General features: G+C 41.6%; 1 protein-coding gene across 9 annotated transcripts in view; it reads right to left on the bottom strand.

Annotated features, from left to right (window-relative positions):
- Positions 1–23,213, bottom strand: part of PIGG (phosphatidylinositol glycan anchor biosynthesis class G (EMM blood group)) — a 165,589-nt gene that overhangs the window by 94,750 nt on the left and 47,626 nt on the right. For 7 of the 9 annotated variants that reach the window (XM_077817889.1, XM_077817888.1, XM_077817892.1 and 4 more), the window contains 3 exons: positions 22,235–22,452; positions 13,777–14,058; positions 455–909 (listed from right to left, as the gene is read on the bottom strand). In XM_077817889.1, the coding sequence (XP_077674015.1) occupies positions 455–909; positions 13,777–14,058; positions 22,235–22,452 (955 nt within the window). Of the gene's footprint in view, positions 1–454; positions 910–8,250; positions 8,571–13,776; positions 14,059–22,234; positions 22,453–23,213 lie in introns of those variants that run through there. The other 2 variants (XM_077817895.1, XM_077817896.1) reach the window with 2 other exon arrangements.

Here is a 23,213-nt window from a genome sequence, read left to right as displayed (position 1 = left end):
ACTGGGGGATAGCTACCCACAGTGCACTGCTCCGACATTCAATGCTACCCTCAGTACTGTGGATGCACTTCGCCGAATTCATGCGCTTCACCGAATGTATAAAATCGCTTCCAAAAATTCGAATAGAATAATTTTGTACTGCAGACATACCCTTAGTTATTGAAAAACATTAAACCGCTTATAAAAAAAAACATGCTTTCAAGTTTGCAAGAATTAGATTATAAATCTTGATTAGTGCTAAGGACAATAGCCTAGTGGTGGTAAATACATTACACAGGACAACTACTCCAACAAGAATAGTGAAAAAACTCCGCAGCACTTAATACTCACTTCCTTCAACTATTTACAGTATTTTCTATTTACAGAATATTAAATCATTATCCCCTTAGCTAAACACAAAGTAAGACATGAAATTTTAAGTAAGTAGTAACTATTATCCAACTCAGATACCCACCTTGTCAACCAATGTCCAAAGTCGGGTCGATGAGCCCACTGAACTCCCGTCTGATTTAATGAACGAAGTAACCGACAGCAAATAAGGATGATTAATGGACTTGCTAAACCCATCCACTTTTCTGAGCCTTTTAGAAATTCACCTGAAGAGGTGACTTTGCCCAATTTTGAGTCACATGATGGTATATCAACCTTCCTGCACTGGGTGGTTTCCTCAATATCTTCAAAATTTTGTTTCACAGCAGTACTAAGCTGAAGATCACATTCTTTCACAAGAAAGTAGTGTCTACAAATTTCCTGGCACAGTGCCAGGCAAAGAGTATTGATAAGAAAATACCAGGTTTGGTGCTCCTCTTCTATAAAGCTGCTTGCTCCCAGGCTCACAGCATAGCCAACAGTTCCTGCCAAAATGAGTACATCTAGTTCTGACCAGCTGGAACTGGAGACAGCTGGGTTCTGTGAACAGAAAATGTGTCATTGGTGAAATAACCTGAAAAACATATTACTTCAGTGTGTTTTTAAAATGTGCTTACAGTTACTTGTTCAGTGACAACAAATCCTAAGCAAAAAGACAAATTATGTAATTTTTCTCAATGGCATTTCCTGCACTTTTACTCTTAAATAAGGGTAATGTTAGTGTAATCCACTGATTTAGCACCATAACACATTTAACTATACTATCATTTTATATCTCCCCAAGGTAACGAACGTCTCTCTGAATAATCACCAATACGCACTTCAGCTTCAGGTTCTCTACAATCATGTGACAGAAGGCGTGGAGCAGCTCTTTCTTGTTGCACATCAATAGATCTAAAAATAGAACTCTTGCAGTAATCAAAAAAATGAGTAGAGATACCACTAACAAGCACCGCTCTAGATCTCTAGTCATTCTTGGCTTGATAAAGTGAAAAAATCATCTCAAATTACCAGCAGCTATTGCAGACATCTTGCTGCCTATTGCTACCTTGCAAACTGAACGGTGTATTTATATCATGATAAAGAGAGTGTTAAATAGTGGGTGTTTAAATATGTATTTCACATGTTATATATGGCTACAACAATACTCTTGGCCTGATTTTTTCATTATTTCAATTTTTTGCTCACTGCAGCTACATAGAACCATCCTCAATGTCCACGGCTGGGAAGAGATGGCTATATACTCACGAAGCATGCCAATGAGCACTTTGGGAGAAGTGCTGCCTGAACAATCCTTTCTTTTAATTGTAAGTAATTTTCTCTGTTGGGAAATACACTAAAGAAAGAGCATATCATGAATAAGAACTATTGATACTTTAAAGAACAGTAAAGAGACTATTTTAAAGCCAAATCCCAAACATGGTAAATGATTTATATTTAAAAACAAATTTCTCTGAATGCATATTCTGTAGATTCATTTTCTTAGCTATGTGCTCCTCCACTTGACCTTGTGAGCAGACTTTTAAAAAGCACTGAATATCCAGGAACCTTATACACACTAGTCAAATGTACTTTCCCCAAAACTATGCATAGTGCACCAGGATTTCTAAGCTTTAGTTCTTTTTTTAGACCTCTCCCCCTTACAACAGACAATTAAGGAAAGTAAAGTGATATTATATTAAACATAAAATCATGAAATCTGAAGACCACTGACGTAGTTCACTTCAGAACAGATTTAATTTCCTAAGCAACAGGCCACAGCTGTGAGGGTAGGAGAAATGTGGTATGTATGGAAAGCACATACTACAGCTTACTGTGCTATTTGACATGGTTTAAAATTAATGTAATGGTCAAGCCATTGTATCTAAAGATAGTGACTAGCTGCAGTGGCCCAGGACATAATATTTTGTTGCATAGAGTACCTTGCTAAAAGCACTGGCCATGGTGTGTGGAAAACTGTCCTGTGAAGAGAGTTATATGTCAGCCTAGCTAAGCAATCTAGTTTTTCTACACTAAGCAGCTGTTATTAAATTTAAAAAAGTGTTCTCCCAGAAACAAGCACCTCCAAGTTAATTTGACAGTTCTGATTACATGGAGGAGACACAGTTCAACCCTGAGATGCTTACAAGAAAACTAGTTTGTGTTCAGCACGTTTGGTTTTGCATAGTCAGTGATTTCACCTTAAATAGCTTGGCCTAGTAACCACTGCAGGGTTTAATCTCGATCAGAAAAACATTTGCCAACAATTAAAACATTAGTACTGTATGTGAGAGATCACAATTTTTCCTGTACTTACAAAGTATCTTCATTATCTCAGACACTGCTGTGTGGTAACTGTTGGACATAGGTATTTTTTATGTGCCATTAAGTACTGACTTCAGATGTACAATGATAGAATATCAGGGTTGGAAGGGACGTCAGGAGGTCATCTAGTCCGACTCCCTACTCAAAGCAGGACCAATCCCCAACTAAATCATCCCAGCCACGGCTTTGTCAAGCCTGACCTTAAAAATATCTAAGGAAGGAGATTCCACCACCTCCCTAGGTAACGCATTCCAGTGTTTCACCACCCTCCTAGTGAAAAAGTTTTTCCTAATATCCAACCTAAACCTCCCCCACTGCAACTTGACACCATTACTCCTTGTTCTGTCATCTGCTACCACTGAGAACAGTCTAGATCCATCCTCTTTGGAACACCCTTTCAGGTAGTTGAAAGCAGCTATCAAATCCCCCCTCATTCTTCTCTTCCACAGACTAAACAATCCCAGTTCCCTCAGCCTCTCCTCAGAAGTCATGTGTTCCAGTCCGCTAATCATTTTTGTTGCCCTCCGCTGGACTCTCTCCAATTTATCCACATCCTTCTTGTAGTGTGGGGCCCAAAACTGGACACAGTACTCCAGATGAGGCCTCACCAATGTCTAATAGAGGGGAATGACCACGTCCCTCCATCTGCTGGCAATGCCCCTACTTATACATCCCAAAATGCCATTGGCCTTCTTGGCAACAAGGGCACACTGTTGACTCATATCCAGCTTCTCGTCCACTGTAACCCCTAGGTCCTTTTCTGCAGAACTGCTGCCGAGCCATTCGGTCCCTAGTCTGTAGCGGTGCATGGGATTCTTCCATCCTAAGTGCAGGACTCTGCACTTGTCCTTGTTGAACCTCATCAGATTTCTTTGGGCCCAATCCTCTAATTTGTCTAGGGCCCTGTGTATCCTATCCCTACCTTCCAGCGTATTTACCTCTCCTCCCAGTTTAGTGTCATCTGCAAACTTGCTGAGGGTGCAATCCACGCCATCCTCCAGATCATTAATGAAGATATTGAACAAAACCGGCCCCAGGACCGACCCTTGGGGCACTCCACTTGATACCGGCTGCCAACTAGACATGGAGCCATTGATCACTACCCATTGAGCCCGACAATCTAGCCAACTTTCTATCCACCTCATAATCCATTCATCCAGCCCATACTTCTTTAACTTGCTGGCAAGAATACTGTGGGAGACCGTTCAAAAGCTTTGCTAAAGTCAAGGAACAACACGTCCACCACTTTCCCCTCATCCACAGAGCCAGTTATCTCGTCATAGAAGGCAGTTAGATTAGTCAGGCATGACCTTCCCTTGGTGAATCCATGCTGACTGTTCCTGATCACTTTCCTCTCCTCTAAGTGCTTCAGAATTGATTCCTTGAGGACCTTCTCCATGATTTTTCCAGGGACTGAAGTGAGGCTGACTGGCCTGTAGTTCCCAGGATCCTCCTCCTTCCCTTTTTTAAAGATGGGCACTACAGTAGCCTTTTTCCAGTCGTCCGGGACCTCCCCCGATCGCCTTCAGTTTTCAAAGATAATGGCCAATGGCTCTGCAATCATATCCGCCAACTCTTTTAGCACTCTCGGATGCTGCGCATCCGGCCCCATGGACTTGTGCTCGTCCAGCTTTTCTTAATAGTCCTGAACCACTTTTTTGTCCACAGAGGGCTGGTCACCTCCTTCCCATGCTGCGCTGCCCAGTGCAGTAGTCTGGGAGCTGACCTTGTTCGTGAAGACAAAGGCAAAAAAAGCATTGAGTATATTAGCTTTTTCCACATCCTCTGTCACTAGGTTGCCTCCCTCATTCAGTATGGGGCCCACACTTTCCTTGACTTTCTTCTTGTTGCCAACATACCTGAAGAAACCCTTCTTGTTACTCTTAACATCTCTTGCTAGCTGCAACTCCAGGTGTGATTTGGCCTTCCTGATTTCACTCCTGCATATATGTAGACCATATATATCAGATTTTTAACTCTCAGGATGTTGACTATCTCCATGTTTTCCAATGCAAACTCCGAAATGTTGGCTTATCTTGTAAGATTTGCTAACAAGTTATGCATTTTCACCCAAAAATTAAACCTATATATAATCAGGTAATAAACAAGTTTAGCCTCAGCATCTAATTAAGACTAATCTGGAGTTTTGATTTGTGGGAACCAAGCTGTGCAAAGTCTAAATGTAGTCTGTTATTCACCGCCTGGAGTTCGTGAGCTGAGTAAACAGGGCAGGTGGTGTACCTGAAGCAGGTATTAGACATTATTAATTCATACTAACAGCATGGACCATGTGCGTATGGTTGGAGGTAAAGGAGCACATTACACCAAAACCTCTGCATTTACAAGTTAAAATTACAGAATGTGATTATACAGAATTGAAATTTCAGCTGAATGAGAGTTTCCAGATGAAATACATCCCAAGTCAGTGATCTAAACTTCTTATCATCTGAAGCCTGTTTGGTGGATTATGTACTAATACTTACTCATTCCAGTTAACAGACAAGGTTACATCACAGAAACCACCAGCATTAGCACTAACCTCTTGTTTAACAGTCTCAGCAGAGACACCCAAAAAGAGTGAAAATGTATTGAGACCGAAATGTGCATAAGCATGCCATTAGACCACAGGAGATTTAAGTCACAGCAACTCCAATGCATTCACCTCTGTACTCCAAGTTCTGTATTTAAGGGACTTGTCAAGGTTCCTCCCCCACTCTGAACGCTAGGGTACAGATGTGGGGACCTGCCTGAAAACCTCCCAAGCTTACTTTTACCAGCTTAGGTTAAAACTTCCCCAAGGTACAAATTAATTCTATCCTTTGTCCTTGGAATATCCACTGCCACCACCAAACTCTAACTGGGTTTACTGAGAAACATAGTTTGGACACTTCTTTCCCCCCAGAATCCTCCCAACCCTTGCACCCCACTTCCTGGGAAAGGTTTGGTAAAAATCCTCACCAATTTGCATAGGTGACCACAGACCCAAACCCCTGGATCTGAGAACAATGAAAAAGCATTCAGTTTTCTAGAAATAGAAGTAAATAGAAGTAAAGGAATCACCTCTGTAAAATCGGGATGGTAGATACCTTACAGGATAATTAGATTCAAAATATTGAGAATCCCTCTAGGCAAAACCTTAAGTTACAAAAAAGACACACAGACAGAAATAGTCATTCTATTCAGCACAGTTCTTTTCTCAGCTATTTAAAGAAATCATAGTCTAACACATACCTAGCTAGATTACTTACTAAAAGGTCTAAGACTCCATTCCTGTTCTATCCCCGGCAAAAGCAGCATACCGACAGACACAGAGCCTTTGTTTTTTTCCCTCCTCCCAGCTTTTGAAAATATCTTGTCTCCTCATTGGTCATTTTGGTCAGGTGCCAGCGAGGTCACCTTTAGCTTCTTATCCCTTTACAGGTGAGAGGATTTTTCCTCTGGCCAGGAGGGATTTTAAAGGGGTTTACCCTTCCCTTTATATTTATGACAGGACTAGTGTAGCCAACCTGTGCCTCCAGAAGCTACAGGAATCTCAGATCCCTTCACCCTCCTATCAGACAATTTATGTGTCTTCTTTTAAAGATTTAACACTTCCTCTTACAGAAATATATATCTCGTACCTTATGGTTATCAGCACCAACCCATGGGCCCTTGACACAGCAGTAAGCTTCATAAATTGGAAACAACTGAAATGTAAGTCACTGGGGAAATCATGAAACAACTTTATGGGAGCAATCAAACTAATGGGAAAGTTTCTGGTGTTTCTCCAAACTTGCTCCATTTCTATGCCCATGTCAATACAGTTTCAGTGCAGCAGCTTAGTGTGACAGCTTAATATTCCTGTTGCAGAGACAATTACTTCAGCAGAATTACACTAGTAACCAAACAATCCCTCTGCACAACAGCAAGTCTCATGCACTCTCCAAGTCTAGAAAACAGTAAGAAAAATAGATTTATCAGGACTGATATTAATCCTGGTTGCATTGTTGTGGCTTTTCTGACTATTAATAAACATTATGGTAGGGCTTCAAGACGCCAATCAGGACTGGAGCCCCATTTTGCCAGGCACTGTACAGATTTATGTAAGACAATCCCTGTTCTCGAAGGCTTACAACCTAGAAGTCAAAATGGAGTAGAGGATAGGGACATAATATATAAATAAATATGGTGAATTGACAAAGCTTTGGTATATGTTTTGTTGTTTAAATGGCAGGAATGGTTAAACGGGAAGCTAATGGAACTAACCGAATACAACAGAAGTTCACCTACCTCACCAGAATCAGCAAACAGGGTTCTTTATGCATCACTGACAAATGGACCTGTTCCCCTAAGGGCATATCCTCCTCACCTCCATAATAACCATGTTTTCTCCTCCTGCTCCCGCCAACAGTCCCCCCATACACACACAACTCTATGGTTCCTGAGAGAGGGACACATTCAGTGATCAACCCCACATTCCCTCACACAGAAAGCATGTACAAAATAAATCTGTGCCTCATTACTGGATGTCATCATTAAAGGTTAGCTAGGACTTAGCTCATGAAACACTAAATTTAGATTTCTGTGTCAGTAGCTGACTTAGTGAGAACTACCCTGAAATGGATTTTGTAAAAGCATTGTGGGGTACCACGGTTAGGGCTCAATCCTTCAAGCTCTGGAGCCTCTTCAACCCCCATTAATTTTCTAGTCATTGCTGGTACTCAACACCTTAAAGGACTGACACCCTCATTATATCAAGCAAACTGTATATGGAATCCTTAATTTATAAATACAGATTTTCTAAGCAGCAGGCTTGCAAAACCAACCTAGTATCTGCAAGTCAAGTTGGGTTCTTTCTAGTTTGTGCGTCACCATGAGTAGTAAAAATTTTGCAGCCCAAATAAGTTCTTGATGCAATTCTCTTGCCACCATTGGGTTAATCAGTGTAACTAGGACATAATTAGACAATGGGAATGCACAGGCCCTTGCAATTGAAATTAACGTTTCTGTTAACATGTGGGGCAGAAAAATACAGTTCACTCACAAAGCTGTGCAGCTTCTGGAGGGCTGATCGTACAATAAAAAGTTATTTTTACACTAAAGTAAATATCAGCGACTAAATACATAAGTAATTTTTACACACTCACTTTTCAGACTAGAAATTATAAGATTTGGGGGATGCTGGTAAAGAGTCTAACATTCCTGAAGTCATTTTCTTGGCTTCTGCTCATTTGGACACAAAGTGAGCTAATCTTGATTTCCAACTGTGCTACCTTCCATGTGACGGAACAGCATTGATTACAAGGTTCCTAATCAGGTTTTTCCAGAATGCTGGGATCACATTTCAAAGCTACCAATCACTGCACCATCTCATTCGTACTACCTTAAAAAAAAAAAGTACGAATGAAAGAAAAGGTCTTAATGTGAACTGCAGTTTGGTGCTTTGGTAGTTAAACAGGAGATAAAAAAAAATACCATATTGGGGGAACCAATAAAAATTAAGCAGAAGACAAAAATTCAATGAAATACAATTTATTTGAATTGCATTTTATTAATGGTAGTAATACTCCAGAGCTGTTGCATTCTGAGCACTTTCAAAATGTCTCTTACTTAGGCTGGCCCCAATTTTTAAGAGAAATAGCAAAACATGACTACAAACAGTAACACTACATATTACACTTCAAGACAATCCAGTAACTTTGAATTGAGGCACTAGACAAATAAGTTAACATTTTGAAGATTTGCTAGGATTTATAAAGGACTGCAGCATTATTTAAAGCCTTACATGTCACTGAGGGAGTGAGTGATTGTGAAAAGATGTAGTAATCAAAAGTTATTTATAGCATCCAGGAAGCAGATGTTAACACTGCCTAAAGCATTATGGTCTCCAGAAAATTCATGAACTTGATAATCAGCTCCTACATTCAAGCACAGGAAAAAAGCCACATTGAAGGACATGTACTTCAGAGACTTCCTTCAGAGATATGAACTAAATGCTTTATTTAAAATTATATAGATATAGATAAATAAAAGATCTGAAGCCATTAACAGATGGTCGAATACATTTTTGAAGTATATATTTGTATTGTAAAACAAATTTGGAAGAGGGATTTATTCAACCTAACAAGATGCATGTTCTAGGTTCTACACTGGCAACATCAAACTCTTAAACTGGAAAAGAACAGTCTTTCTTGCCCTCTAAGTATTTGAGATGTCATCTCAGTTCCTGCAGAAGCCAGAGATCTGACATTGCAGTGGTTCTCAAACTTACTTGATCGCGCCCCCCCACTTGTGTGTCTGTAGTATTTATGCCCCCCACTCCTGCCACACAAGTACATATACCAATTTTAAAAAGCCATGCAAGTTTCACTAAATATTAAAAACAGTAAGGTACTGCCACCCCATTACTTCTGCTGGCGGTGGCGCTTCCCTCAGATACAGGCACCCAGCCAGCAGCCGCCACTCTCTAACCACCCAGCTCTGAAGGCGGAGTGGAGAAAGGTGGCTGCTGGCCAGGTGCCCAGCTCTGAAGGCAGCACAGCCGCCAGCAGTGGGGAGCACAGCTGCCAGCAGCGGCAGCACAGAAGCAAGAGTGGCATGGAATATGTAACTCTATGAACTCACCCAAGAAGTTTGCTCTTTATGCCCTAACCAACCCACAAAAAAATATGTGATTTCACTGTGATTTAAGTAGACCCCTACTGATATGTGTGGAGGAATCAACTTTGCTAGTTATTCATTACTGTGGATAAAATGGGGGCAGTAAGCTTTTTTCCCCCCCCAAAAAAGCTTCTCATACCCCCCCAGAATATACTCTGCACCCTGCTCCCGGTTTGAGAACCTCTGTGATACTGTAATGCAAGGAAGAAAGGGAATGATTTTATAGTACTATTTGTAATTCATGTCTACTCATGTATACCTTTAGCAATCCATCTTTATATATTTCAGTTAAAAGCATCTGGCTAAGCATCTGCAACTGGAGTTGGGAATGAAGCATGTATAGACATACCTGAGCTAGCTTTAATCCAGTGTGAATAATCAATAGCACCCATGCTGCTCCAAGCCCACCCTGTCCCCTGGGTCCTTATTACATGGCCAGCCAGCCTGTGCTGAAGTTTGTGCTGCCACAGCTTCACTGCTATCATCATAGAATATCAGGGTTGGAAGGGACCTCAGGAGGTCATCTAGTCCAATCCCCTGCTACGAATCCCCAATTTTTGCCCCAGATCCCTAATGGCTCCCTCAAGGATTGAACTCACAACCCTGGGTTTAGCAGGCCAATGCTCAAACCCCCAATTAGCATGCTAGCTACATTAAAGCCAGCTCAGGTATGTGTACATATGCGTCAATCACACTTTCAACTGCAGTGTAGACAAACCCTCAGCACCTCTACATTTCTTTACAAAACATGACATACAAAAATTTCCCTTGGATTGACAGTCTCAAAAACCTTCCTATCCAACAGATACTACTGCACCTCAACCTGCAAAATCCACTCCCCCATTTAACCCAGGCCCTTAGGCAAAGCATGGGAAAACATGCAAGTCTTCCAGCATGACTTGAAAGTCAAACATCTGGAAACTGTTGAACTTCAATTTTAACGTGTATTTTTCAGTTTTTTGTGGTATGACTACACTGCAACAGGGAGCAAGCCTCCCAAAAGACACAGACTCATGCAAGCGGGGATCCAGCTAGCATTCTAAAAATAGCAGTGTGAACGTTGTGGCTCCAGCAAAGACTTTGTCTAGCCACCCAAGCTCAGACCCAGTTGGAGGGGAGAAGTGGGGGAGGTTTGAGAGCCCAAACTGCTGCCCAAGCCACATTGCTTGCGTGGCTAGCGTGAGAGCCTATCTACCCAGGCTGGAAGGCTCACTTCCAGCTCAAGTGTTGACAAGTGGCAGCTGGTCAACCTTGGCACAAGTGGGGGATAGTAGAAACGCCTGGGGCTCCCCATACCAGAACTCTCCCCTTAGCCCCAGTTCTCTGGGAGCTCTGCCCTCTAATTCTCACCCCACTTGTCCCTGGCCCCTGAAGTCTCCCTCCTCCCTTTACCCTAATTCCTCCCTTCACCCCAGCCCCTGGTGCTTACTCACTGCCCTGCCTGCCTCCCGAAAGTTCACCGTTAGCCGCAGGTCCCTAGGGCTCCCTCTGCCCTAGGCCGGGAGCAACAGATTTACCAGCTCAGAAGGGTGGCTATTCTGCCCATTTGGCCTTTCTTCCTGCTTCCTTAGCTCCTGGTCAACGTCTCCTCCAGCTCCTTCTCCCCCACAGACTGCGCAGTGAAGGACTGATAGGAAGCAAGCCACAAGGATTTTGGGTGGGGTCCGAGGCGTTGGATTCACTGCCCAAACCACAGGCTACAGTGACAATACAGCACAGTAAAGCGTTACACTCTAATTGCCCCCATTCAAAACCCTAGCAGCTTGCCTCCTAACAGACTTTCACTGCATAGTCTGCGCACTTGCCATGGGGCGATGGAGAAAGACTTCTGGAGGCTGTTATTAAATACAAATTGCTAACAGAATATAGTTGCTGTGTTCTCAATTCATATTTAGTGACACAGGTATTTGTGTGGACTTTTACAGGAGGGGCGGTGCCCTAATGCCCTCTATACATAAGCCACCACTGGTGTAGACATACACCTTCAAAGTTATTTGCATCCTCTGAAAACCACCAAGGGAGGCTGGCATCATGGACCATTCAGAGATGGGAGTTAACATCTCAATAGTGAATGAGAAATGATAGGTAAGGTGTGGACTGACTGATGGACCCTGAAAGTGAAGACAAACAGCTTATGTTTGATGCTATAGAAAAGAGAAAGCAAGTGGAGAGATGCCATGGATAAAGCAACAGGCTAGTAAAATGATATTTGAAGCAGCATTCTGAATGGATATGAGCAGTGCAAGATTTGTCAAGGCCAGAGAAAGGGATGTTGCAGCAATCAAGACACAAGATGACCGAGCTTGGACAAGAATGTTAGCTGTATCTTATATTACGCTGAAAGAATCTGCAAGACTGAGATGTGCCCTGGGTATGAGGACCTACAGAGATGCCACATTTGAACATGTCACCCAGGTTATGGCCTGAGTGACAGGTAAGACTGGTGGTGTTGTCCATAGCAATCAAGAAAAGAGGGGAGGGGAGATTAAGAGCAGACTAGCATGACCAGTGTTTCCTGATGAAGTGTTGACAGATTTGTCACAATGCTTTTGTGCAAAGAGTAAGAACTCTCACATAAACCAATGAAGACCAGAAAATTGAGTTAAGGTTCAACATCTTAACCTTATTGCCTAATTTCTTTCCAATGAATTTTAGGATATTTTCAAGAAAACATCTTCAGTCACACATAAAACTCGAAACAGCAAAAGAAGAACTTCTGCAGCCCTCAAGCTAGATGAATTTGTTTTATGCTTGTAAGTGAAGTGACTCATTGGCTCAAGGAAAAAAAGTTCCCTTTAACTTGACTTTGAGTAGATCAGTACAAATGCACACTTTTGAGTATATGCCTAGGCTTGGCAGAATTTGATTTCTTTAATAAATTCAATGGATAATATAGATGTTAATTAAAAAAAAAAGCTTAAAAATAATCTGTTTAAATTTTCACAGTTGTGGAAAATTGGGGAGGGGGGGACAATGATTTAATGACAGCAGATGTTGAGATTCGAAAAGTTAAACCTACCTAAATGTTGCACTCCTCCAGCTCCACTAATGCCAGCATTACAACACATTTTATATACATTAAGGTGGGACTCTAATTTAAAGTTCTCAAGCAGCACTTTTCTTACTTTGCCTATTGTAAATTTTGATCATCGTCAGTGGAAACTGTGTGTCTGTGCGCGTACACCAACATTTACCAATACAAATCTAATCCTTCCAAGAACCTTCTGGCAAACCGACCACAGGGAGGGGAGAGGCATTCTTGCCTTGAGTAATGGAACGCTTAATTCAATGCTATGTAAAGAAACATGGCTCTCTGCATATCCTCAGCCCCTTCCACCTGTTCAAGTTCTATTGAGGATGGAGCGTGGGGATCTTCACTGATAATCTATATGAACTCAAGTTACAGGTAAGCAATTTTCTCCAAGTCCTAACCATTATTTTTTCGCTTGTTGCTATTTATAAAATTGGCACTATGAAAAAAATGTGGAAAACTGTAGAAAGAAAAAAAAAAAAAAGAGTACCCAGCACTGCTCACCATGAGTAAATATTTCCATTTCAGCAGAGACTATTAAGGCACTATGAAATGTTAGCAGCATCAAGGTCAGACTGCTTTTAGTTAAAGCAACATTAATCTAAGAGATACATCTCCTTATTTCATAGTAAATAAAATAAAAGCTAAAAGTCAAAGCCTAAGTAAGAAAATTCAGAGATGACTGAAGTGTGTATAGGCCATTTTGAGATCAACATTCCTTTTCCAGAGTAGACTGTGCAATTCGATCTCTTGCTCAGCAGATCTTGCCTTTCGTTGATTAGTTCATTATTTTAACAAGTATTTGCTGTTTGGCACCGAAAAGTTAAGCTAACCAGCTATCAGACCACAAAATGAATTATTCTTTTTACAATCAAGACAGTAAAGGAAAGGATACAGCTTCTGTATTAAATATTAATTGATTTTTCCATTATTACCACCTGCTGAGGAGGGGCAGCCCATTTTATATAGCTGATGTGGTTTTAAAACCTCTGAATTTGTTTTATGAAACTAAAAAGCTAACAATGCCTGTTTTCTTACTCAAAGTGTTGTCATGTTCCAAGTATCTGGAAAATACAACCAGTTCTTTTCAGTGTGTGGTATTTTGGCATCACCCAAACTGCTTTAGTTGTATACGCAAGTGTCATAGCGTAAGAGGCATGTAACTAGTGTACTGTGTTTCTGATCTACTAAATCAAATGCAAAATTACATTCATTAGAACATTTCTTAAAGTAATGTGAAAACGAACACTTTTTATGATCTTCATTATAGTAATCAGTATGATGCCATAGTGACTATATCACATTTCAATTTCACTATCTTCAGATTATACTATACCTTTAGCATACAACAGGAACTTCAGATAAGACTTGGCTCAAGAACACATCATAAACAGCAAAAGGCTTCAACTATATTTCTTAAGGAGTGGTCTCACCTTAGCTGGAAGTTTGGGATTCTCAATCATCTTTCCAAAGGCGGATAAAATTACACACATAAGTGCAGAAATCAGCATCATCACTCCAACTGCCGTTAACCATGATATACTGCAGAAATAGCACAAGCTTTCTGCTGATGTGCATACAATTACATGAACTGCACAGAGCATCAGGCACATCAAGTAAAACAGCAGAGAAAACAGCGGAGGTGAGAGTGGCACTTCAAATTCAGCCCTGCTGCTCAGTGCTTTTGACATGCTGAGCAAAAGCAGAAGTAGAACCTAGAAAAGAAAGCAAAAATATTGGGAGGGTCACTAGACAGATTCAAAACTACAGTTAGAGTATTCAACAAACATTCAAAGGAAAACAGTTGTTTTCCATACTAAATTGCTAGTAAATATATTTTGCAACAAGGTTGTGTGGGATGGAAGGTACATGCCAGACTGGGCAGTTTTATGCCAACTGTAACTGAAGAATACACTTACATATTTTAGTGTTTTTAAACCAGATATACAAACTGTTGCACAGAAATCTTGCAAGCCCTCCGTATACAAAACTCCCACTGATTTCAATAGCATCCCTGCACAAGGAGGGCTTGCAGAATATGGTTTGAAGTATGAAGAAATGATTACTCACGCTATGTAGTAACTGCAGTTTTTTGAGATGTGTCCCCCTATGGGAGCACCACTCCAGGTGCACTTGCGCCCCCTCTGTAGGGTTGCCAACTTTCTAATTCCAGAAAACCGAACACCCTTCCCCCGCCCACTGCCCCACCCCTTCCAAGGCCTTGCCCTTCCCCCACCTTCCTGAGGCCTCACTTCCGTGCCCACTCCATCCCCTCTCCCTCTGTCGCTTGCTCTTCCCCGCCCTCTCTCGTGCTCATATTCACTGCAAGGCCCCAACAGGCATATTATTGTTTTGACAGCTGTATTATGCTAAGTTCATGTTTTGTTTGTTACAGGACGTTAGAGCTGATAGCAAAATAATCAAAAAGGGTAATTTTTTTAAAAAATGAAATTTCACAAAGGTTTTCATTATTCTCTCTCTGCCCTCTTCCCATTTTTCGTAACCAGCTCCACGTTTTTTCTTCACTAAAGTTATTGTTAGTGTGTGTGTGGAATTAGAACCACACATTAACACAGCTGCAATGGGTCCATTAAAGGCCCACTCCTGAAGCCCAAATACAAAGCCATGGAGCACCACCACAGAAATGCACACCTGTCCAGATAACTATATAAATAAACTGGTGGAAACGGACTCCCACCCCTACATGCAGATACACGTGTATTCATGTGTACACATCTAGCATGCACTAACACATATAATTCCACATTATTTAATATTACAATTGTTTAATGCCTAGACACCCCAACTAAGATCAGGGCTCCAGGGTGGTAGGTGCTGAATATACACATAAAAAGAGAGAGTCTGCAACAAAGAGTTTATAATGTAGCTCAGCAAAGGTGGGGATAAATGTAGGATACATTGGCTCTTCTGCAATTACTAGTCGACAACCTCACTTTTTAAGAAATAATACATTTCTTGTAGAGTTCCCTTCTCTTTTAAAAACTTGTTATGCAATGAATACACATATTTTATGTCATCAATTTTTTTGTGCGCAAGCCAGCAAAAGGAATAAAAGTCAAAGAGTTAGGCTGCAAATTGTATTCACACACGTATACAAACATGCGGTAATACACATACCTCTCTACACAAAGACCCACATTCTCTTACACACATACAATGCATGCATGCATACACTTCCCTACACAGAGACACTTCTTCATACACTTTTCCAGGGGCTGCCTAAATCACCCAGCCGGGAAGGAGGAGGGTGGGCTGGAGGGGAAAAGATGGGGGGGGGGGGAGAAGAGAAGATGGGTGTGCGTGTGTGTGTGTGGAGGAGAGACACTGTGGAGGGAAAGAGGCCAAGGATGAGAGCAGGGTCAGGGTGAAGGAGAGAGGGAGGGGATGTGGGGTGGATGGGGATGCAGAACGCTACAGGTGCGTGAGGATGTCGGGGGCACAAGGGTGTAGAGGTGACTGGAGTGCAGGGCTGTGGGGGTGGCAGCTCTGGGAGGTGGAGAGGATGGGTGGGAGAGTGCTGTAAGGGGTACAGAGCTGGGATGGGTAGGTGTGGCAGACAGGACAGGATGGGATGGGGAAGGGATGCAGTGACTAGGGGATGGGGATGCAGAGGGGTTGGGGCAAGGAAGAATGCAGTGATGAGGCTGCAAGGGGGTTGGGACAGGGAGGGATGCAATGATGGGTGAACGGGGGTGCAGCCTCATTCCCAGCACTCGGAGACGGGGATACGACAGACAAACCGCGGTCAGAGGCAGGGCATGCACCGCAGCTCAAACCCAGCCACACAAGGAGTGTGAGGAGAAGAGGGCCGGGCAGCAGCAGGAGAGGCGCCCACCACACGACCCCTCAGCCACCACTTGCGGAACGCTCTCAAGTCGTGCTCGCGCTAGTTCCTCCCCTGCCCTGACCCAGCCAATGAGATGCGCCTGCGGGGGGGGGGGGGGAAGAGCACACAGACCCCTCTGGCTGCCCCTAAAGCTAGGGCCAGACATGCCGGCTGCTTCCCAACCCGGGAGCCACACAGTGCCGCAGCTAGCAGGGAGCCTACCAGTCCCATAGGGCAGTGGCTCTCCAAACAGACAGTCAATGGCCCTGTCAGAAGTGCTGACCGGAGCTGCCTGGATCCCTTTTTGACCAAGTGTTCCAGTCCAAAACCGGACACCTGGTCACCCTACCCCTGTGCCTTTGAATGGAGATTTCTCATAGCAGTGTCCGTTCAGCCCATGCACATATACTAGTCACCTCGTGCCCCAAATCATTATTATATAGTGCTGTGCAGGTGAACCCACCCTCAGTTCCTTCTCTATTGTGGAGCTGTAGAACAGAGAACTCCAAAGCAGAGGGGAAGATGGGTGGGCAGTGGAGCACCCATAGGGACACAGTTCTCGAAGAACTATAGCTACTGCACAGGGTGAGTAACATTTCTTCTTTTTTGAAGAGATTTTTTATCAGTGCCCCATTCTAGGTGACTACTGAGCAGTTTTCCTTTAAGGAGGAGTGGACTTTAGAGTCAAGTCCACTATAGAAGAAAGTACACCTGAGCTGAACATAGTATCAGCAGCAGAGTCATGAGTTATTGCATAGTGGTTAGCGAACGTATGTACAGAAGACCAAGTAGCAGCTTTACATATTTAAATAATGGGCTCGTTTTTGAAAAATGCCATAGAGCTGAAAAGGGACCTTGTAGCATGACTTCATATGTCTGAAGACGCTTGAATATTATGAGGTTTGCAGCAAGAATTAATGCAGACGGATATCCACTTGGAAAGTCTGATTAGAGATTACAGACCTTTTTGATCTATCTGTGAGCAAGACCAACAATGTTGGGGGGGGTCGGGAGGGGGTGTCTTTCTGAAGGGTTCAGCCCTATCCAGATAGATGTAGACAAAACTCCATCTGAGGTCAATGAACCTGAATGCTAACCAGTATAACTTCCGCTATTCCAACATGCCACCTCTAAGCAGAAACAGGAAATCAGGCCAAGTTCCACAGTGGTTTGCAATGTGCACAAATGGAATTTGGACAAGGATGAGATCAAACAATTGAATTTTAAGGCAACATTTAAAATAAGTCTCAAGGTTAGAAGTAAGCGCACACTATACCATTGTGCCACCTGCATTTTCATGAATCATTGCCAATAGTCAGCTTTTATCACATAATGTAGTAAAATGTGCAGACAGACATAAAAGCAGCACCCTCTACCCTCCAATGAGAAACTGAAGACCCACATCTCCTTACAGCAGGCTGCCAGTCTTCTCTTTCCCCACTATACTTTGCATGAAGTCACCCTGGGTTCTCTGTGTCAGGTTCTCTCCCCACAGCCTCTCTTCCCAAACCACACAGCCATCTCAATGCTGAGTCCAAAGCTAAAGAAGCAGGCAGGACCCTGCAGGAGGAATGAGTGGGACACAAGAGGACAGACCAGCTGATCAGCAGGGTCCTCAGTAGTCATTGTTTATCCTAGACAGGAATGCTACCCTTCCTCTGCTTCCCACAGAGGGAGATGCTCCCTTTCCCTTTTCCATAGCAGCTATAGCTGTCTCCAGCAGCCTGTATGAACTGGTCAGTTTTTATGGTCTTTAGTGTCTCAGGGTCAGTGTTAAGGTTTCAAGAATGTTGGAAGTCATCGCTTATGTATTCCACAATAAAGAAAATGCATTAAGTTTAGGTCTTAACTAACCTAGACAAACTATGATCAACTTCCCAGCCAACACATACCTATGGTACTAGAAGTAAGTGCTATGATGTTATTGGTCACAATTATTTTTGCCTATCAATAGATGTGGATCTTTATACTCTATAAGCCTTCATATTTGTAGACTGGAATTCATTTTCTTTGATGCTGTTCCTATTTGGGGTTTATTCTAATGCAAGAACACTTATCTGTTTGTTTGCCAAGCAAAGGTATCCTAATCTTGAAAATGCTTTGAAAATATATCACTCATCTAGTTATGACCTAAAACTGCCATTATGGACATTAAGGGCAAAAGAACTAAGATACCTGCAGAAATTGACCCAAACCCGTAAAGCCACAGTGAGCCTCCATTTTCTCCTCTATAGTTAGAGAGGAACAGATTTACAGAGGACAGGTTATTATAAAGTGGCTCAGGTAGCAGTGCCTATGTAGTTAATCACACAATCAACTACTTGCCAGATGTTTTTCATTTTAAGACCTTGTTTTACCCAGCCCTTTCCATTCTAATGCCCTATTTTCAGTTTCTTATAACCCCACCAAACTAATGGTTTAGGCTTAAATTTTCCATGTTTGCTGTTTGGCTCGGGATGAATTTTCTTTTTTTAAAGTCTCAGCAAAATCACAGCTGTTTCTCATATTGATATTTTGCCCATGTTAAAAAATTCGTAACCATTTTGTTGAGAAGCTCTAGTGCCTCCGATATTTTGGATCAGAGACCTGAAATTTGGCAAGGGTCCCACAGTGACAAGGATGTGTTTTTTACCATCTTTGTGAAAATTCATCCATATTTGGACATGTTCTGAGCCCCAAAACCTCAGTTCACACATGCTCATTTAGTAGAGTACAACAGCTATGTTAGAATCTCATAGAATCTCAGGGTTGGAAGGGACTTCAGGAGGTCATCTAGTCCAACCCCCTATTCAAAGCAGGACCAATCCCCAATTTTTGCCCCAGATCCCTAAATGACCCCTTCAAGGATTGAACTCAATCCTAGGTTTAGCAAGCCAATGCTCAAACCACCGAGCTATCCCTCCCCCAAAAAGATGTTCTCTGAAGATTTCATCTGTACTGAGCATGCTCCAACCCCTCACAGATCCTACATGCTGACCACACAAAGCATGTGCTACCCCACAGATCAACAGTGCAGAAACTTCATCTCAGGACTGCAGGGGCTGAGCAGGACTATCTCTGCAATTGGTCCTCTCAGCAGTCAGGGACTGTTGTAGCACCAATCACAAGAACTAAAAGCACAGAGACTCTATCCTGTGCTCTCAATACTCCCCAGTACTGCCACACTGGCAATGGAAGAGGAAGCCACTTGACTAATACAGATGCATGAAGTGCTGAGGAGGGATACGGACAAGCACAGGCTGGAAGGGGCAGGGCAGGCCAGGGGCACGAGGGTCTGTATAAACATTGGATTATGTGTCACTGCAGAACCTGCCATAAAAATCTAGTATTTCCTGAGCCTCAACATTCCTCTGTCAACAAATAGTAGGCTGACAAAGGAATGCTGTGAAACCCAAATGTTGCCTCATCTCCCTATAGTGGCTAACCCAATACCACTACCACCAGTTATTCCATTAGCTCAAGTAGCAGAGATCTGTTCTGTGAGTCTTCAGGTTTTAACACTGTGACACCACATAAGTCATCAATGTGATCCGACATGATGGAATTTTTTTTAATCCTAGAAAGTAGGGCTGTTACGCAATTAAAAAGATTAATTGTGCTGTTAAGCAATAGTAGAATACTATTTAAATATTTTTGGATGTTTTCTACATTTTCAAATATATTGATTTCAATTACAACACAGAATACAAAGCACACAGGGCTCACTTTATATTTATTTTTTATTACAAATATTTGCACTGTAAAAACAATAGTATTTCTCAATTCACCGAACACAAGTACTGTAGTGCAATCCCTTTATCAAGAAAGTTTAACTTACAAATGCAGAATTATGTACAATAACTGCACTCAAATAGAAAATGTAAAACTTTAGAGCTTACAAGCCCACTCAGTCCTACTTCCTGTTCAGCCAATCACTCAAACAAGTTTGTTTACATTTGCAGGAGACAACGCTGCCCGCTTCTCGTTGACAATGTCACCTAAAAGTAAGAACAGGCATTCACAGGGCACTGTTGTAGCCGGAGTCGCAAGATATTTACGTGCCAAATGCATTGAAGATTCATATAGCCCTTCTTGCTTTGACCACCATTCCAGAGGACATGCATCCATGCTGATGTTGGGTTCTGCTCGATAATCTCCAGCAGTGGACCGACACATGTTCATTTTCATCATCTCAGTCAGAGGCCACCGGCAGAAGGTTCATTTTCTTTTTTGGTGGTTTGGATTCTGTAGTTTCCGCATCAGAGTGTTGCTCTTTTAAGACCTCTGAAAGCATGCTCCACACCTTGTCCCTCTCAGATTTTGGAAGGCACTACAGATTCTTAAATCTTGGGTCATGTGCTGTAGCTATCTTTAGAAATCTCACATTGGTACCTTCTTTGCGTTTTGTCAAATCTGCAGTGAAAGCATTCTTAAAATGAACAATGTGCTGGGTCATCTGAGACTGCTATAACATGAAATATATGGCAGAATGCAGGTAAAAGAGCAGGAGACATACAATTCTCCCCCAAAGGAGTTCAGTCACAAATTTAATTAACACATATTTTTAAATGAGATCATCAACATGGAAGCATGTCCGCTGGAATGGTGGCTGAAGCATGAAGGGGCATATGACTATTTAGAATATCTGGCATGTAAATACCTTGCAATGCTGGCTACAAAACTGCCATAAGAATACCTGTTCTCACTTTCAGGAGACGTAAATAAGAAGCGGGCAGCATTATCTCCCATAAATCTAAACAAACTTGTTTGTCTTAATGATTGGCTGAACAAGAAGGAAGACTTGTAGGCTCTGAAGTTTTACAGAGTTTTTAATGCAGCTATGTAACAAAAAAAAATCAACATTTATCATTTTTACAGTGCAAATATTTGTAATAAAAATAGTATAAAGTGAGCACTGAACACTGTGTATTCTGTGTTACTGAAATCAGTATATTTTAAAATGTAGAAAAACATCCAAAAATATGTAATAAATTTCAATTGGTATTCTATTGTTTAACAATGTGATTAAAACGGCAATAAATTTTTTTAATCACAATTAATTTTTTGAGTTAATCGCGTGAGTTAACTGCGATCAATCAATAGCCCTAATAATTATCCACATTTAAAAAAAAAAACAAACAAAAAAACAACACCTACAAATAGCCTGTTCCAGGCTTCATACCAAAGATGGTATTTGCTATTTTTAGGGCCCGGTCCTGTGAGGTGCTGAGTACTCTCAGCTCCTACAGAAGATCTTAAGCAAGAGTTGAGGGCACTGAGCTCCCTGCAGGAAGCACTCCTTTCCCAGGATTATACCTTTAAGCACGAAGAATAAATGTTCCTATATCTGAGAATTTAACCCGGACTGCTGAAATGTGAATTTTACATCATCATTAGGCACAAACAGAACGTTGTCATAGCTGCTCTATACTTTTTATATAGAGAAGCTCTGCTCATGAAGCAATATAGGCTAGTGGATACAAGAGCAGTTAAAGTTGGAGCACATCTACACACTTACTGTAAATATCAAAGGTTTCAGAGCAGCAGCCATGTTAGTCTATATTTGCAAAGAGAAAAGGAGTACTTGTGGCACCTTAGAGACTAACAAATTTATTTGAGCATAAGCTTTCTTGAGCTACAGCTCACTTCATCGGCTGTAGCTCACGAAAGCTTATGCTCAAATAAATTTGTTAGTCTCTGAGGTGTCACAAGTACTCTTTTTCTTTTTGTAAATATCAAAGTACAGAAAGCGTAAACCAAAGAGATTATACCAAAAGCTTCCTAACACTTATCCCAGAAAATAATTTTGGTGTGTTGAAAAGTCATACTTCATCTTTCAATAGAAAAGAGTTAACACTGAAACAGTTACCAATTTCCAGCATTACTCATTACTAAAACCATACTATGTAATCAAAAGAGCAAATTGAACGTTTCTGCTCTTAGCCGCTTCATAATGAGATGTGAATTCACAAGAATATAAATTGGGACGGGACCTCCTGGGTCATTCTCCCCTAGCACAGGCAATGCCATCATATAACCTCCTTCCTAAACTTATCAATTCATACCTCCAGGACTATCACAGTCCCCACCGTCATTGAATACATGTCGTATTGTGCCACTTGCTTGCTTAGTGAAGAACTCAAGATCTTCAGAGCCTCTAAATATTGCTTAAGGACCTTTTTGCCAAGGTTGAAGAGGACTTCTGAATTATTTCCCTCTAGATAGAGCTTGATCCAATTCCCATGGGATTTTTCTGCTATCTTAAAATGCTCAAATCCAGGATCTAGTAAGAAAGAAACAGATAAAAGGATCAGTAAGTAAATTAGTAATTATCAGAGTCCTGATTATAACCTTGCTTCAGGACCTAAAACAATTGTAATTTCACACCGAGAAAGACAAATCCTAAATAGGCAATCAAGTCTATAATGAGGTAGTTACCCAGAATAAGACTGATTAATCTCCCAAAAATGAAACAATAAAGCCCTCAAAGTTGAAAATAAACATACTGAAAACAAAAAACCTATAAAAAAAATAGAAGAACTTTCTAAACTGACGCTCACTTATATACTTATGTACTTAAGCCCTGTCAGAACTCATATGTTCTCCATTAGGATCACTAGTTATCCATAATCGGTATAGGCCAGGTTGGATACCATCTGTTGGTGGTTCTCTAGATGGAACATCAGTTCCTTCATTCAACTTATGTGGGCAAAACAGCAGGAATTTGTATATAATGTGATTTGGACTATTTTACTTTAGTTTAAACAATAACACTGCAAACAATGCTTTTTCCGATTTAAATGCAAAGTTTTCCATATTTATCTCACCGTCCAATAAGACATGGCTTGTTTTCTGGGTTCTATCCAGTATATTTTAAATGTCTTTTTGCAATACGGGGCATGTAACTTATACTATTGATGGTAAAGAATGAGTTTGTAAGAGCCCTAATCAGGGGATAAGCATAAAGCATACAAGTAAAGCCAGTCTCTTTCATTCAGAAGGGGACATAGGTACTGTGAGACTAATATTAGACTGCATCCCTGA

Source organism: Eretmochelys imbricata, chromosome 5, assembly GCF_965152235.1.
Source record: "Eretmochelys imbricata isolate rEreImb1 chromosome 5, rEreImb1.hap1, whole genome shotgun sequence".
In the NCBI taxonomy this organism is placed as follows: Eukaryota; Metazoa; Chordata; order Testudines; family Cheloniidae; genus Eretmochelys; species Eretmochelys imbricata.
The sequence above is the reverse complement of the archived record's forward strand: the minus strand, read 5'-3'. Positions and strand labels throughout refer to the sequence as shown.